We start from the raw sequence: 18900 nt of genomic DNA on the forward strand, positions 1-18900 counted from the left end.
CATCGCTAGTTTCTTGTTGCATTTGCCTGGTGTTTCTTGTGATTTTTTTTTTATTTTTTTTTTTTTGATTATTTTTTTTTCTTCAAAATGTTCTAAAAGGGGGGGGGATGTTCCATGCTGTTTATAGAGGTTCTTAGTAGAAATCGTGTATGAAGAGAGATTTTCAAGGTTATTATGGTATTACTAGTCGAGGTGTTTAGGGTGTGCTTCCTACGTTATGTTATTTATAAGTTTTAAGATATTACCTCTTTAAGCTATTTATTAATTAATGTTTTTAGAGATTGAATGTTATTTATACTTTATTTAACAATAGACCGGAGTCCTAGCCAATAATACGATTCGTTAAGGACATCTAGGACCGGAATCCTAGCTGATTACTCGGTTCGTTAAGGACATCTAGGACATCCGATTTTGCGGTTTCCTTAGTTTTTTAAAGGTCGATACAACCAGGTCGATCCTGATAGACCATATAGCTTCCCATACACTGCAGTCCGGTATATCCTAATTGATCACATGGTTTGCCCATACAATGCAGTCCGGTATATCCTAATTGATCACATGGTTTGCCCATACACTGCAGTTCAGTATATCCTAATTGATCACATGGTTTGCCCATACACTGCAGTCCGGTATCCTAATTGATCACATGGTTTGCCCATACAATGCAGTCCGGTATATCCTAATTGATCACATGGTTTGCCCATACACTGCAGTCCGGTGTATCCTAATTGATCACATGGTTTGCCCATACACTGCAGTCCGGTATCCTAACTGATCACATGGTTTGCCCATACAATGCAATCCGATAGATCTTTACTGACCATGCGATTGCCCATATACTGCAATCCGATTGATCCTGGGCTCAATGCACACGATTTTTCAGACCCAATCAAAGAAGAAGCCGTAACGGGGAACCACTTTATAAATTAACCTTTCCAAAGTTTATACTTTTGATGTGTATGTCATCTTTTTCAAACTGATTTAGTTACTTGTGGAATTTCTTAATATTTGTTAACTACTCACATTTTGTAAACAAAGCCAATGAAAGTCAATATGCGCTAAACAACGATCTGCAAGCAAGCTTAACACAGTTGACCCCATGATTATTGAGCGTGTAGCGTAAACAGTGTAGTATTAGTTTAGCGTCATTTTGTTTGTTCTTTCAAACTTTAAACGGATGTAATATTAAACAGTATTGCAGTAACGACAAGGTATGAGAAAAGTTCGTGCCCCCAAGTCAAACTTTTTGGGAATAATGTGGTTACCATCCTGAACTGATATACTTGCAATTCTACGTCACCAGCGTAACATTTTGTTTTTCCAAATATAAATCCCATTGTATCAAATTAATAGAATTTCTCACTGTGTTTTATAAATGAAAGTAGATCCTGACTGAGTATGGCTGCCCATACTCCGGGTGGTTTATTATAACATACCACGCGTGCCGAGGATAAGCGTGGATTAGTTTCATAACCCTCTCTAATTTTTAAAGATGCTGAATTCTCAGGATATGCTCATATTAAAGTATCCATTTAATTTGGCGCTGTGCATATGATTAATTATGTGTAGTTGGTGTTTATGTCCTGTTTATTGGTAAATGACACGAAATACCAATCTAAGCCTTAGCAATGCGTATGGATAAATTATAAAAAGTGAAGAAAAAGAAAAATCACGCAAGTGTGAGTGAATTAGCTGATTAAAGGAGATTTATAAGTGGTACCTGCGCCTTTAAAAACCCTCAGCTGACAACGACTGTTATGTTCGGGTCCTTCGAAATTGGAGAAACGACCTAAATCCATTCTCGCGCTGTTAATTTTTTATTAGTAACGGTATTAATCTTCTTGGGTATTACAACATAATAAAGCTATTTACGACTGTTTCAATTATGATCCTTGCTTGTTTTCAATTATGATCCTTGCTTGTTTTCAATTATGATCCTTGCTGGATTTCAACAATAAAATCTGACAGAGGAACAAACTTCAATATAAATTACTGCTTTAAAAATGTAAGCAGGAAACGAAGGCCACGTGCTCATATTTCGTATAAACTTAAAGTGATCTATTTAAACAAAACCTCAAGACATTTCGAAATATGCATCCCCACTACCAACTCTGGAAGAATTTTTTTTTACAAAAGCAAAAACTTGTTTAGATTACCCCTAAAAAGCATCTGTATGTTTAAGTGTCATCCCAGGTATTAAAATACCTAACTCATTTGAAAGGATCAGAAGCGTTATAATTTAGTTTTGTAAGTGTTTTAATTTTTTAGGCAGTAGGAAAAACACTTATATCATCTAATGTAAATGTTTAAGCTATACTGTACCAAGTACATACATAGCCGGTACACATGGCAGATTTTATTCGAACGCTGACAAATACACATTTTTACCTGAACCATGACAAATAACACGTTTAACATGAACTAATGATTCTAAAGCAATTCTTATAATATATATCAACAATATGTACAACTGCACACCCCAGGCCGTTCAATTTACAGTAAAATTATTTTGTTGTTTAAATAAATTACTTTCAATACCAAAATATTTTTCAAACAAAAAGGAATTCCCTTAATATGTAACTTCTTTATAATTTCAAGTAAACTCCACTGGACAATCATTGTTTGATAAATACACAAAATGTACCACAAACAGCAATGGACATAAACAGTGGTATACATATTTGATAGATGCACCTAATTCAAGACTATTTGCTTTATAGGACTTGCCTAGAAAATGACTGATTTCTGTGCAGTTTTGACAACACGTAACAGACAAGGTGATTTCTTTTTTCTAAACATTTAAAATCTCATGTTCTCTATCATGCAAGAAGCATGATGGGTAGAAGTAAATAATATAAGTATCAACGGGGTGAAAACATACATAAGTATCAACGGGGTGAAAACATACATAAGTATCAACGGGGTGAAAACATACATAAGTATCAACGGGGTGAAAACATACATAAGTATCAACGGGGTGAAATCATACGTAAGTATCAACGGGGTGAAAACATACATAAGTTAACCTAATCTCATCCTTAATACTTTAAAATAGTATGGAACTGACAAGGATTTGTCAAACATCCAAAACATTTTTAAAAATTCAAATTTACCTGTCATCCAATCACTTTAAATAGAAACGCGTCAATAGGGGTGAAATACAGTTGCCTGTGGGTTAGAGCTTCTGTAAATATACATGTCTCTGACATACAAACTGTAGCTCTCAGCGACCTGGCTTGCAGATAGGCGTGATATTCTCTTTACGAAGCATACCTCACCCAAAAGTGTTACTTAAACAACGAAAGAGATATATGAACTAAACCTATAAGCTCCTAAAAAGTCTCTTTAAGCGCGAAATTTAATCCATAATTAAAATCAGTATGTTTTTAATCCCTCGTCGAGTTTCATAACTAGAACAACAAGTAACTGAGCCTCGGGATCTTGATTTAACTATATATATATATATATATATATATATATATATATATATATATATATATATATATATATATATGTGTGTGTGTGCAGGTGGTAGGTACGTACGTACGTGCGGTGCGTGTGTGTGTGCAGGCAATTTTTTTTATATAAAGTGTTTACACACACACAGAAGTGCACGTAGGAACAGCAGGATATATATATATATATATATATATATATATATATATATATATATATATATATATATATATATATCCAGCTTTACTTTATAGTTAATGGGGAAAAACAATGTTACAAACACAAATTTTGTTTGGGGGGGGGTATTTTTTTCATGCAAAAGAAGCACTATTCTGAATATAAAATTTAATAATAAAAAATCATTAGCTAGTAATTGTAAGTCCTTACACCAGACTAAATTATAGTTAGCTGCATACAGTAAGCATACATAAGTAATGAAAACAAAGTAGTGTTTAATTCCCACAACAGTATGCAAATATTGGGTATACCTCACTTCGTGTATTCGAAATATCAAAATCAATTTCAGATCAATGACTTGCCTGGACCGGGTATTTGGTTGCATCAGACGAGTTTATTTCAAATTATATAGATTCTGTGTTTTCCAATAACTAAAGTCCTGACATTAAAATACCGCGTGGGAATGAAAACGTTTGTACAAGCTGAATCACGAACTGTGTATTTTACACTTGTTTGACTGAGCATGGCATTTCTGTGTAGCTACCTGGCGCTGCCTGTTTCTTTTGTGAATCACATAAGCGAGACCAGTCCTGGGGCGTATTGAATATTCATATTCTTCAAAGCGAATATACATAATAACCGCACTGGCGGCGTGGAATATAATAGTACAACACCCTGAACAGTTTCGAAAAGACAACTGATATTGTTCGTCGTACGTGAAGTGAAATAGTATTTGAGCACCTGATCGTATTGTCTACATTGATTTTTCAAATAAGCGAAATTAGTGATTTTGTTTGATCATTGCTCCAACCAGGTCAGATGAAACCTAACAGTAGCACATACAGAGAATAACGTCTACTTAAAACTCAGAGGCTGGATAAATATGAGATATGGATTCCCATGCTTATTAAATCTGATACAGAAAGAGGTAAGTTTATACATGGAGTCTTTACGCCTTAATTTCTACTGAATTATCTATTATTTCATATTATTCTCGGTATTACAGGTATTCAAACTGACAGCTGCTAGTACTCGTATTCTGTCTATCTATTGTTCAGCGTGTGTTCATATCCTTCTGAAGCTCAAACAGGTAGAAAACAACAATAGGTTCTACCAAAGTAACTTAAAGAGGACTGCTCGGAATATCGGAGACCGAAATACTTAATAATAAAGGACATGAAAACATTTCACACAGCTCACCCTGTGCTAAAATGGACAAATGGAGATATCTGATCATGAATGAAAGAATGGCAAGACAAAGCACACAGGATGTAATGCGTATGCATAGACTGAATCTATTTATGTATTTCTGATGAATGCAAGAAGGCAAGACAAATCAAGTAAGGTGTAATGTGTATGCATAGACTAAATATGTCTATTTCTGACGAATCTAAGAATGGCAACACAAATCACACAAGGTGTAATGCGTATGCATAGACTGAATATATGTCTGTATTTCTGACAAATCTAAGAATGGCAAGACAAATCACACAAGGTGTAATGCGTATGCATAGATGAATATATGTCTGTATTTCTGACGAATTCAAGAATGGCAAGACAAATCAAGCACGGTGTAATGCGTATGCATAGATTGAATATATGTCTGTATTTCTGATGAATTCAAAAATAGCAAGACAAATCAAGCAATGATGAAATGTTTATTTGTAGATTGAATATATACCTGTATTTCTTCACAATTAAATAAATCTTAAATCATAATGTCTATAAATGGATCTAACATAAATGTGTTCAAACGATACATATGCCTGCCTCCAATATGATACAACTTATAAGCGAAATTCCAAGTCAAACAGGTTCCATAACTCTAAACAATCTGGCCGATAAATATCAAAACCGACACACGTCATCCTAATGAAAAGTTTCATACCACTAAGGGTGTAAGCCTCGTATTTATTCAAAAGTTATTTAGTTGAAAGTGAAGGCAAAATTGCTACAGCTGAAAACTTCCGACATAAAACAGCAAAAATCGAACTTGACCTAACTCTTTATTTTATGTAAAACCTTTCACATTGGATTTCAATACAGAGAATATTATAAATGCGTTTGAAATGAGGGGATGTTGTTGTTTTTTGTTTTTTGGGGGGCTTGGGTTAAATGCCATGTTTCAGCGCATCATAGGCAATACGTGGTGGCCAGTATAACTGGTGGACGAAGAACCCTGCAAAACTCCACTAAAAGAAAAAATTAATTTTAAAAAAAAAACGACCTACGGAGAGCTACAAGTTTTCTCACACACCCATAATGGTCGAGCCCAAGGCATGAACTAACGCGGAGGGAGGTGGTAAGATTGCAGTGATCGGTAAAGGCGAGCGCTCTAGGCCACCCGGGGCCAGATGTAAATGAAAATGTATAAATCAAAAAAGGGACAAAATTCCAAATCGATTCCTAAAAACTGCGAAAATCAAACTTAAAGCAAGTTTTTTTTCATCGTAAAGTCTCGTACCAAATTTAGTTTCGATCTATTAGGTCTTTCCAACCCTATTAGTTCTGGGTAAAAACAATCCCAACCCTACCCACCCACCCACCGTAAAAAACGGAGGTTTACAAGTCCGTAAAATGTTGCTGGAACAAACTTGAAAATCTAACTTGACCTAGTTTTTCTTCATAATATAAAATTATTGTACCAAACATGAGTTAGTCTAATAAGTTCTTTATAAATTAATGAGCAGAGTCTCAATTCCCAATGAAAGGGATGGGCCGTGACGCGACGGACGGGATAGACGGGACAGGTTGTGACATGACGGACGGGATAGGATATAACGGGCTGTCTGTGAGTAAAACAAGCCCTCATACAAGATACGATTTGGGCATACAAACAGAGCGCATTATTTGGGATGATTCTCTCTCTCTCAAACACACACACATACAAACACACACACACTAAGCCGCATCTGAGATTTATTGTATTTCAGACAAAAATATTAATTACTGGCTTTTGCTGTATTTGTCGGCGGTCATCGCAAATTTATTCCTCTGTTATCGGCTAGCGATCAAATTTACCTAAATTATCAGTGCATTAAATATCCAATACAGATCAAATGTGGTTGTCAATAGCAAATCATAAAAGATTGCGGAGAAAATATTCATCGTTGGATAAAAAAAGTGTTGATGTGGTGTTAAGTGAGCATATACACACATCCACCTAAAGAATCAATAAGCGGATAGCATCATAAAAATATAAACGTGTTTGATGAGAAATGTTAATCAAAGTGCGTGTTCGGGAACTGTCTATATGGCGTCAGACACATCGATAATCGTATTGATCATCGATGTAATGTTATCAATGCTACATTATCACTGTTAATACAACCACTATCACCACCATCATCGAATATTACTGTTTTCCTTCTGCCAGGGTTCCATTTGGAGGAGTGAATAAATCACCTCACTTCAAATGACAAACTTTATATGTTCGCGAAAAGTGGGTCAGCACCAACACCCACCCCAAAATCCAACTTAAACCCGACCCTATAATATGAATACTACAACAACCAACACCAACACTACTAATACAAATACTGCCATCAACTCTGCAACTGCTACTGGAACGACGACTACTAATTCAACCAACACCACTGATACTATTACTATTAATGTTACTTCTATCACCTATACTACCACATACAACAACAACAACTACTACTACTACAACCACCACTACTGCCACCATCGTGTTGACGGTATACTCTATCAACTTAACAACCACTAACACATATTCTCTCCATAAAAAGGGGATATGTATACTATTTTCTTCAAAAATCAGTGTACAATGTTGTTAAGTCTGCCAAATTCACACACCAAAATATTATTTATTTTCATTACCAACGTAACCATAACGAGCGCAACGACTGAATTTTAATCTGATCGAACATTTATTTATTTCTGCGAATTAATCCTGAAATAACGATATACAATTCAGCTGTTCCCTGCACAATTTTGTACACAGGCCACACCTATAACCTGTATTGTCAAGCAATGTTTTCCAAAGACTCTTTCGATTACACAAAACTTGAGAAGTCTGCCCAATTCACGCACCAAAATATTATTTATTTTAATTAACAATTTAATCAAAACGCACGCAATGATTAAATTTCAATCGGATTAAAAAATTATTTTCTCAAATTAATCTTGAAAAGCCATATAGAATTGTACTGTTCTACGCATATATATTTACATATGCTTCTCTTATTGCCTGTATTCTCAAGCAATGATTTCCAATAACTGTATTGATAGCCTGATTAAAAGCTTTCAGATTAGCATAAAGCGAACAGGTCCCAACTGTATCGCAGTCCTTTAAGCCCTTTATCAATTGTGAGTGGGAGAGAAGAAAAAAAGCCATGCTGTAACAGCTTGCACCCTTGATCAAGACAATTTGTTTGGTGTCATTTAGTGTTGTACATTACAGCAACTTCAGCAGGTTGTTTATTGCATAGTCAAACCAGAATAAAGTGCTCATCCAATGAAAGATTCAAACCAGCAACTTTCTGGTCGTGAGTATGACATGCTAACCACTAAGCCACTACGACAAATGCCTTAAATTTAGTCGACTTTTACGTGATGCAGGCTAATGTTGTTTCTGTTGTTGTTGTTGTGGAGTTTAACGCCATTTTTTAGCACACGATACGCATGGCGGTCAGTATTAATGGTGGAGGAAGAACCCGGAAAGGACCACCGCTAATGAATCTGGCCTATACTACGTACCGAGCTTTCCTGGTGGTGATCAGAAAAATAAGACTGGTGCACACTTTAACCAGTAATCAACATTATGTTGTTGTTGTTATAGGATTTAACGCCATTTTTCAGCACAAGATAGGCTATACATGTCGGCCAGTGTTAATAGATCACTGCCATCTCACTTCTGTCTGCGTGGATTCGAGTCTCGGATTCGGCCAATGTGGGTATGTGAGAAAGCTTGCCGGTAGCTTCTCGAGGGTCGGTGGTTCTTTGTGAGGATTTCCCGGGTTCTTCCTCCACCATTAATACTGGTCGCCATGTATAGCCTATAGTGTGCTGAAAAATAGCGTTAAACCCTAAAACAACAACACATCTCGTCATTACTTTGGCGGTAAGTGTTCCGTTTGACACAACAACAAACAAAAAAAAAAAGAACTATTTCTTTTAGAAACAACGCTTGGCATTATTTTTGAAAGTTCTACGCCAAGCGCTGACGTTGTTAGATCAAAACAACACTGCTTATCGTTAATTAAATATAAGCGTTTAGGCGTGGGATTGGTCAATCATATATATGTGTCACCTGGCCACGACCAAAACGTACCCCGTACAAAACTTAAATCGTCAATAAGGGCTATCGTGCCAAACTGAAATCGGTCAATAAGGGCTATTCATACCAGAAATTTGAATTGTATCACCTTTATCTGAAAAAGACCACGTGCTTATACTACCACTGTGTCACTCGCTAACCCAATATTATTTAAACAATTCGGCAAATGTGTATTTAAATTCAATTCTCTACCGAATAATAATAATAATAATAATAATAATAATAATAAATATTATTATTATCATTATTATTATTATTACTGACGTGTGTGTGTAATGTCGCGTATCAGAATGATAATCTTGCCAAACATTTTTTAAAATATTTTTACGGTTTGAATTTGCTAGATCTGTAATCCTGGTTAATCCGAACAAAAACGTGGTAACGATGTTGCTCAACTTGACGGGGTTCTACTGTTATGTCTTTTGGGATTACTTAGGAATTATCGCAAGAGAACCTGGCATAAAGCATTATACCACAACATACATTTCCCCCTGGTCTTTGATAAACGACTTTCAAGTTACTTCCAAACCAAGTTAAAACAATACTCGACAAAAATTTAAGACGCATGCATTTATTGTAATTACTTTATCTGGCATGGTAACATTTCATATGTTACTTTGTTTCTTCTCTAAAATTTCAATTGGAAATTTTCACAAAATTATTAGCAAATCTGTCTGCACGTAAGACTTGGTTTTGTTCTTTACTGGACAGAAACACAAATTAATTATTTAGAACTGAATTGAAATTGCCTTGCATACTGACAATGCTTTTAGTTTTTGTGCTTTATAGCACAGCAACACAATTATGCAATTTAGTGCCAAGGCAACGGGAATACGGTATCTTGTCCAATGACAGCCGACACTGAAGGCACATCATGGTAGCCGATCCACTGTGAATCGAAGATAGGATTTAAACCTACATCTGTCGCGAATAAACGCACGTTAACCACTGAGCCAGCGAGCCTACAACATTGACGTATTGATGTTATATTACCATACGATACAAATCTGAGGGGTTTTCTTTATTATATTTCTTTACAAAGCTTGGTATGCCTGTAATAGAACACATACCGAATTATATCAAATTTGAAAATGTTCCAACTCTTACCAAAAAAGAGTGGGACTTTTTAATCTGATGTAGTGAATAGCACGGAAAAAGACGTTTTAATATACTAGGTATAATAATGCATTCACTGACAACAGTACTTATAAAATACGATGATTCATTCACTGATACTATTACTGATTAAAGGTGTGATGATAAAGACATAAGGTGTAAGCATGCATTCGCTGATCAACAACAACAAAAATATACAAAGTGTGATGCTGTTAAATTGTATATACTAGGTGTATTGATACGTTCACTGAAAAGATTATATATACTAGGTATTATTCATTCAATGAATATGAATGGTTAGATCGGTACTTACTGATTCCACACAAGAATGTCAGTGTTTTGATTTCTTTTATATTAACAATAATGCGTACAATTAATATCAAGTTTTCAATACTCAAATCGTGTCCTGTTCCAATTACTTCAATGATCTGACAATATTATAAAAAGGAATTCCACTATACGCCGGGTCCAGGAAATCGAGAGCCTGGTGAATTCTGGGAAGAACTGTCCCTACTGATCAGGGTTCTTGCTTAATGTGACTATATTTGACACTAATGGCAGCATCATTAGCTATATTGAATACGCAAGGACCCCACTTCCATGGGAATGTAGATAGCCCATTCAAATAATAATATAAAATAATGCAAGTAAAAGCGATACTGACTCCACAACAAAAATTAAGCAGTAACGACTATCGGAATGCAATCTTCGGAAATGGGAAGATATCAGGTACATGTGCTGAACATGTACTTAATATAATGTTACCTCAGTAAAGACCATTTAGTATATAAGCACCGAACACATGAACTACACCCGTAGAATTACTCAGTCTAATTACTAAATATTAATTGCATATGTTGATTTATCTTGTTGTCCTTGCTGACGACTTTTCAACAACCCAACATTAGGATTAAGTTTTCCTTCCAATCGTCGCAACGGCGTACAAGTTTACAATTTGCGCATGAGCTGTCGCGTTTGTGGTCGTGTATGGTAAGTGCTTACGCACTAAAGACCAGCGTTTACAAATGGGCGACAGTCGTTCGTGCGTGAAGTTGTCTCCAGTGTATTCAATACCATGAATTAAGATATCTCGTTTATTGCTAATACGGTCCGGTGGATATAAATGGCCTAACTTCAAGAAACCACCGTTGATAATTTCTTAGGTCTAGCAGCAACGAATGTAGGCACACAAAACCTTGAGTAACTGAGAGAAAAATAATACTGCATATTTTACAACATATTACTTTAATGGATTACTTCAGGATGTGAAACATCACAGTCATGTGCCCCCGTGAACTCAGGTACACGGCTGATCTCATGTAATACTTAACAATGACACTCCGAAAAGCATTCACAATCCGTTTTTTCTCCCCAAAGGACGTATAACATACAATGGATGTACTAAGTTATACCCATGATTCGTGGTATGGAATCAAAAGACACTGGATGAAAGGTAAACCAGAAGTTATCACTTTTTTAACAGCATTCGTATAAAAACGTAACGGTTCAAGAAACACTTTGACTATATTACCTTTTGTTATCATACCGTGTAACCTTCTATGGAAGGAAATAAACACGAGAGAACTGTGTTGAGACCTCATACGTGTCTTTGTCACAAAACCCATGAAATATTACTTAATGTCAAATACTACAAATAAGCATGGGTAACTTTAAACAGAAATTCATCTGAAGCAGAATTCCATCTGCATCACGAGAGCTGATACTAAACAATAAACAAAATTCTAGTAGGCAACATCCCTTTATTGAGGTTTGGGGCATGTTATTTCTAGTGTATGTATGTATGTATGTTGACGAAATGAAATCACTGGTTCCAATACGGTCTCATTAACGATGAACCTTGATGTTTATGAGTCATTCTTCCCTGACGTGATGTTTTCCCTCACATTACTTGGAACTGCACCTAACAACAAGTAGTCCAATACATTTCAGTGCTGAAAACAAACTTGATCTTCGCTGCAAACACATTAAACACTTCGTTGCAAACACTTTAAAAATAAGTTGTCCTGCACGGTTTCTGTGCAGGTACAAATATGAATTATTTTGTTGATATTGCGTAAACATTGGAAAATAAGCACAAGAAATGTGGTTTAATCCTTTTGATATAAAAGGTTTGCATTCGATTACAACATATTCAATGATGAAGATCAGAAAAGTTTGGTTTAGCAGCCATCTGGGAATTCTAAACGAATAAATAATTCAAAACAGCTGATTCCGATACAAACCACATCTGAATACTAATGACGTTCATTCAATAAACCATTGAAAACATGCAATGTTTATGCCATTTACATGTGCGGTCTTTTGCAAAGTAGACCGCATGGAAGATGATTAGTTAAAGACAGCACTGAGAATGTTTATTGTGTATATATATATATATATATATATATATATATATATATATATATATGATTATCTCCGCTTTGTCGTATTTTCACTGGCTGTAGACGTGAACTGACCGCTGAGCAGGTGCTTGGTTGGTCTGTTATGTGCTTGATTATTTTGATACCTAATCCCAGTATATCCTAGCTGCAGATGTATAACCACCCGGTTACAAAAATGCATGCATTTAAGATCTTTATAATTGTTTTATAATTTTAAAAAACTTTGGGGATGGGAGTTCTTCAATGTGCGAAGAATTTTCAAATTAAAATCTGACCTTAGGAAATAAACTGTACATTTTCGTAGTATGTATATCGGAAAAATTATCGCTTTGTGTCGTACAAAAATGGTGGGTAAAGGAAGGCAGTGCATTGTTTCGTTTCGTAAACAGGGTTATGTATTATGTCGATGTTAAAATTTAAACACCAGTCTAATATAAGCATACTGTACAAGATCTCTCAGACTCATTTGAATGTAACGATTTTCCCACAATATGAGTAAAATCTTATTGGAAAATGGAAGGAAAAACAATTCAGCCATGGTCCACAACTCTCGGTAATTGGTGCTGAAACGAAATACATAATAAACACGTGTTGTTCGCCCATCGAAGCTTTCAGTATGACACACTAAAACTATTGGCAGAACAAACAGAAATGCATTATTTGCTATAACTACTTCTTTATACATATAAAACAGAGACAAGAGTACAATGAAAAGTGTTATCGCACCCGACATGTTCATGGCTGGTGTGAACATATTCTTTGGGATAGGTTAGCAATGTATAAACAGTAAAACGTGCAAGACATGGCAAGAAAAACAAGTAGAAAATACACAGGCCATGCACAAAAAAGTGACCACATAAAGAGTGCACAGAGCTGAATTCCTTTGGTTTAACCTATGGGGCGGGTTATTTAAATTTAACCACATGGCCCCAAACAGGTTCAAAACAATATGTTTGGTCTTATTTTGCTAAATAGAAAATGTTATATCCAGTAAATTATTAGGAAAAAAAATTCATTTGAAAATCTTAGCAACCCCTCCACCACCACCCCGGATGTTAAATGGCCAGTCTGTAAGATAGCCAAATGGGTTGGGTGAGGAAAATCTTGTGGAACCAACCCCCCAAAATGTATTTAAAAAAAAATAAAATAATTCAGACATATAGTTTGAATGATGTTATCTCACAAGAATTGTGCCTCATCGTAAACGAAGCAAAGAGGAAGACTGTCATGATTGTACCACCCCACCCCTCCGTCCCTCGCTTTTGTGCAGACTCCTACTACAAAGGTCATATGGTCCAGAACACTTAATTCATGTACTGTACATTCTACACATGTATTTACAGTGGTAACATAAATAGCTATTGAATTCAGAAATTTATAGTTATCTAATTTACCAAGTCTGTTTACAATATCTTGAAATGTTTGAGGATGATCTGGGAACAATATTTACTCACACACAAACGGACACCACATATAACCCACTATGTATTGCACACCCGTAGACGATACTATCTATATTCCTAACACATGTGAATCGCCTCAAATCCAGGCACTATATTTTATTCAATGTAACTATAGCTCATTCCTTCTATATATTGCAGTGAGACATTGAAACTCCGGACCAATGTACAGTAAACCAATATCCTCTACAGGACCAGGAGGAATGTACGTTAAAAACCGCGACAAGAAGCGATCTTTAAGACAGAAAGCAGGCAAATCAAACATCTCCGCCGCAACCGCTGATATCGCCACCGGCGGCACGGACGAACCTGATGGGGCAAGCGCACAAAACGCATCCGATGATTCTTCAGGACGAGTATCCCCTGAAGGACTTGAAAATATACAGGTCCAAGGGTTGTACGATAATTTTAACTTAAGCAGCCCGCACCAAGATTGGCCACAAAATTTTGAAAATAGAGAATCGACCCCAAGAGATAATACGTCGCAGGCATTACCAGATCGTGCATCTAAGTATATCGTGGAAGGGACCTTAAGGGGATTGACTGGAGCGAAATATATTGCTGTCCCACAGAGCGACTATAAAATCTTTGCAAAACCAGAGGGATCTGTTCATGGGACTGTTAAAAGTTACGCAAGACCAGTCGGGTCAATCAGAGTACACACGGGAAGTGTAAGACATCAAAACAACAGAAATATTCCAGACGGAACAATAAGAAGCCAAAGGATTCAAAGTACCGCAGTTAGGAATTATTGGGTAAACCAATCCGTTCGACCATCTGTGATGCAACACGAAAATGTTCTCTATCCAATGATGGACAGCGTGCAAGGAACTATATCATTCAGGAGATACCTTCCTGACCGAAAAGAATCTGCAATAAAGAAATTTACAATAGAATTAGATAGACCAGAAAACTATGCCTATGCCCCAGGAGAACAAATCTCCGGAAAACTTATCGTTGAATTGACTCACAAAATAGAAATCCGATTTCTAGAACTTTTAATTATAGGTGAAGGGCACGTAAAGCTTCGGCGACCAGATCCTTCCAACAGAAAATCTAAGACAGAGGTATTCCTGAACAAGCGGTCATATGTGTTTGGTACCCCAGATGCCAGATGGAACTCTGTCATATCAGATGGGAAATATGTGTCCAATTTTAAATTCGTCCTTCCAAAAGGTTTACCATCTACTCTAGCTTACGAAGATCCAATAAATGGATTCAGTTTTGAAATTAGCTACATTGTCAAAGCAAGGATATGTGATGAGTGGGGATCAGCATCAGCGAGGAGTACGCATTCGCTAAATAATTATGTTAAGGTTCTCTTTTCAAAAAGATTTCCGTTTCTTGTTCGGCGTCCCTTTGATATAAACGCTGTTCCAAATGCATTGGCACCTGTGTCCCACACGGAAGATCTGGATTTACTTTGTTTTCCGTTTTCCGGCAACGATTCCACAATGATATCATTGCACCTGGATCGCTCTGTTTTTCTTGCTGGCGACGAGATCAGAGTGAAACTTGAGACTTCAGCTCGTCATGCAAGGAGAATACGACAGTTACATTGCCAACTTCAACAGAAAATTGCTCACGGAGTGACGAATAAAGTACGGGCTAATATCACGCTTGAAGCTATTGAGGACAAAGCTCCGACGGGGCTACCAATTCGAAGAAATGGCCGAAGTATGGTTTTATATGAATTCTTGATTCCGACACACAAACATTTAATTCCATCTTTTCTTACTGGATGTACGATCGTACAAGCGGCGTACGCTGTAATAATGGTCGTAAAATTCAACCGATGTGGAGGAAAATTGATCATGGAGGTCCCTATAGGCATAGGTCCGGAAACCGATCCTGTTAATCTGGAACATACGAACGCAGTACCAGTCTTTAACAGACCAAAAAGGTTTCCAAGTTTCTCTCCTTCATCTGATAAAATCAGGGGATCATATCCAGAGGCTAATGGTGACCTGAGACGCGATACACCGAACAGAGTGAACTCTAAACACGACTCTGCGTTATGTTGTTTTTAAAAGAAAATGAACCATGAAAAAACAAGTGGCATAAAACTGAGTATAAAAAGCATCGCTGACAACTGCGTTAAACGTCGGGTTAAGTCCGATTAACTTTCTTAAAGTTTATATTATCGCCACAATCTCATTTGGGTGCCAATCATTAATGATAATCTAATTTCGGCAGGGGTTATCAGTGAGTTAAAAAAAAAAAGTTTAAGGGCGATCGCGAGGCCACAGGTAACTAACTAGCCAATCAAAAGACGGATTTGTCTAGCTACCGGTAAATCGCATTGTCTTGCCATCTGAGACCTGTAACCGTGAATGTGAAAGTGTGTCAAATATGATAACATGACTTTTCTGTATTATACAAATATGATCTTTATACGTGTCAATAAGAATGAATGTGGGTTTTAAACTGTTTAAAACTGTGACTGTAATCTGGTATTATAATCTTTGATAATCTTACCATTCTGAGTTAGCAGTATTCTTAATTATCAACAACCTGTGGAGAAATTTTGTGGTCGCCTTTTTTCATTTTTTTTGGGTGGGATGTAGGTGGGGTTGGAGGAGTTACAAATCAGAATAAGAGAAAGTACAAACTGTCTTTGTCAGATAACAAGAATGAACTCACTCACCATATAAACAAATACAAGGGTTAAACATTGCAACGCATCCTTCTTTAAATAAAATCCAAACAAAAACCAAAGGCACGCTATATTTAAATAATTGCTGGAATGTGATTGTTTTAAAACTGTATTTTAAACTGCAAGTCCATACACACGTTTGACTGTATTTTGAGAGTTAGAAATTGTTTCCTTTTATAACTTAATCCTTGTAATTATCTTTGTAATTATCCACAAAAAAAAATGAATTCACTTCTTGAAACATACCCGACTACAGTATTACAAGGAATGAATGCAAGTTTGCGTACAGGAATAGAAACGATCAATACGTATGTCACGAACAATACGTGTTGAGCCAGGTATATAGGTTTTGGTTAACTGTGAACAATCTGAGAATCTACAAAACAATTAGTGCAACAACAGAACTATGTTAAATATACAAAAAGGTAGCATTACTGACACATACCTGTAACAACTGAAGTGTTAAAACATTCATTCTTTCCTATACAAAGATAACAATAACCAAAAGCAGAATGTAACAAATTGAATAAAAAATTGATATATATAAGTTTACAAGTTAATATTTAAAAACAACTTGAACATAAGACGAAAATAGAAAAGTGATACATAGTGTATTAAAATTATTTTGACCTTAAAGTTCAAACTCAGAATTTAAATATATGCGTTATTGTCGACGTTGTTGTTACTTATGATGTTATTTAAGCAGAGAACAGCAAACATAGTTTGACACTAGTATGTCATTTTGCAGCCAAATTATCAAATTACCAATAGTTGCTACTTCATAAGCATGTCTAAATGCAAGCTGAGAATAAAATAATATGCAAAACAAAGGGCTTTTCATTCTTCAACATGCTCTCTCTCTCTCTCTCTCTCTCTCTCTCTCTCTCAGAATATTATTGCTGCTGACAGTGTTAATACTGTGGAAGTGCTAAATAAATTCAAGAAATCAACCTCCATCTGAAACAAATCTTCAGTACATGTTCAGGGGAGGAAACAGGAATTTCTTCCTAAGAGAGATACAGTTAGGTGGTACTTATTGCTAAAGGCGACCAATTCTTTTCTGTTTTTCGCTTCAAAGTCAAGCGTTTCTTTGTAATTAAAAAGGGGCGGGGTCGAGAGAGCACAAGATAACCACAATAGGGTCCATCACTGACACTTAAACGATTGGCTATTCAAGACGGGTAATCCAAGTACTCTAAGACAGCATATAGAAGGTAACACTTGCAACCTTGGGAAGAAAGAGTTAACATCCCAATATATATATATATATATATATATATATATATATATATATATATATATATATATATATATATATATATATACGTGTGTGTGTGTATACAAGACTTGTACAAAAGTAGAGAAATATTCGTGTTGAGATTATGATGATCCTATAAATGTATGACCTATGATGGGATACCATGCGAGCCATAAAATCATGATCAAATAATTCACGATTCTTCAATACGTTTCTGGAAGATAATAGGATTCAATCATACATACATACATACATACATACATACGTACGTACGTACGTACGTATGTACATACGTATGTGCATACATACCGTTCTCCAACAATCAGCGTCAGCAATTTTTAGTTATAAGGTCCTCTAAGAAGAATCTCAAACTATTTAATTTAAATAATGTAAACAAAACCAATGCAATCACTTCTATTATAGCATGTATCTGATTTTAAGTGACACGGAAGCTTGCTTATAACAAATACAAACACGTGTAGAAAGAGAGAGAAACATAAGAAATATATATCTGTATAGATCATTGGATTGACAGATAAAAAGACGCCTGCGTTAAACAAACAGGCTTATAAAAAGTCAGTTCTCTCCTTTCTTGGATAACAATGTGCTCATAACTTTCCCAATGACGTGACTTAAAATCTTTGTAAGCGAATCAGTTTGTCTCCTACATAACATTATCGCAAGCAAAGGACAATAATCCGTGTTTGCCTGTGTGGAGATTTGCGTTTCTTACGAATATACATAAACCTGCTTCACAAATAACTGCGATCACGCGTTTTACTCGCCATTTACACCCAACATGACCAATTTGATGTTTATATGATCCCATCAAAGTTTTATTAATCTAAAACACATTTATTAATCGATGTAATTCTGTGTGTGTGTGTGTGTGTGTGTGTGTGTGTGTGTGTGATTTAGATTTGTAACGTAGCTTTAACAATTTTTCAGTCATATCGCTGCGATGGCTGCGGTATAGCAGTTTGTAGCGATGTCTAGCACTGGGTCATCATGTCGCAGACATGTAGCATATGATGTCCCACCCAGTCACATTATCCTGACACCTGACCGACCAT

General features: G+C 36.0%; 2 protein-coding genes across 4 annotated transcripts in view; one reads left to right on the forward strand and one right to left on the reverse strand.

Moving 5' to 3' along the window:
* LOC149791097 (alsin-like) overlaps positions 1–18900 on the reverse strand; it is a 239562-nt gene that overhangs the window by 206808 nt on the left and 13854 nt on the right. The window lies entirely within an intron of this gene.
* LOC149791098 (uncharacterized) lies at positions 4254–17399 on the forward strand. Of its 2 annotated transcripts, none has more exons than XM_089973012.1 (2): positions 4254–4561; positions 14055–17399. In XM_089973012.1, the coding sequence occupies exon 2, from the start codon at positions 14078–14080 to the stop codon at positions 15941–15943; it is 1866 nt and encodes a 621-aa protein (XP_089829138.1). In that variant the 5' UTR covers positions 4254–4561; positions 14055–14077; the 3' UTR covers positions 15944–17399. The 2 variants fall into 2 exon arrangements, with proteins under 2 accessions (XP_089829138.1, XP_089829137.1); XM_089973011.1 differs by lacking the exon at positions 4254–4561 and adding an exon at positions 11073–11504.

Source organism: Sinohyriopsis cumingii, chromosome 10, assembly GCF_028554795.1.
Source record: "Sinohyriopsis cumingii isolate HCF-2022 chromosome 10, ASM2855479v2, whole genome shotgun sequence".
NCBI lineage: Eukaryota > Metazoa > Mollusca > Bivalvia > Unionida > Unionidae > Sinohyriopsis > Sinohyriopsis cumingii.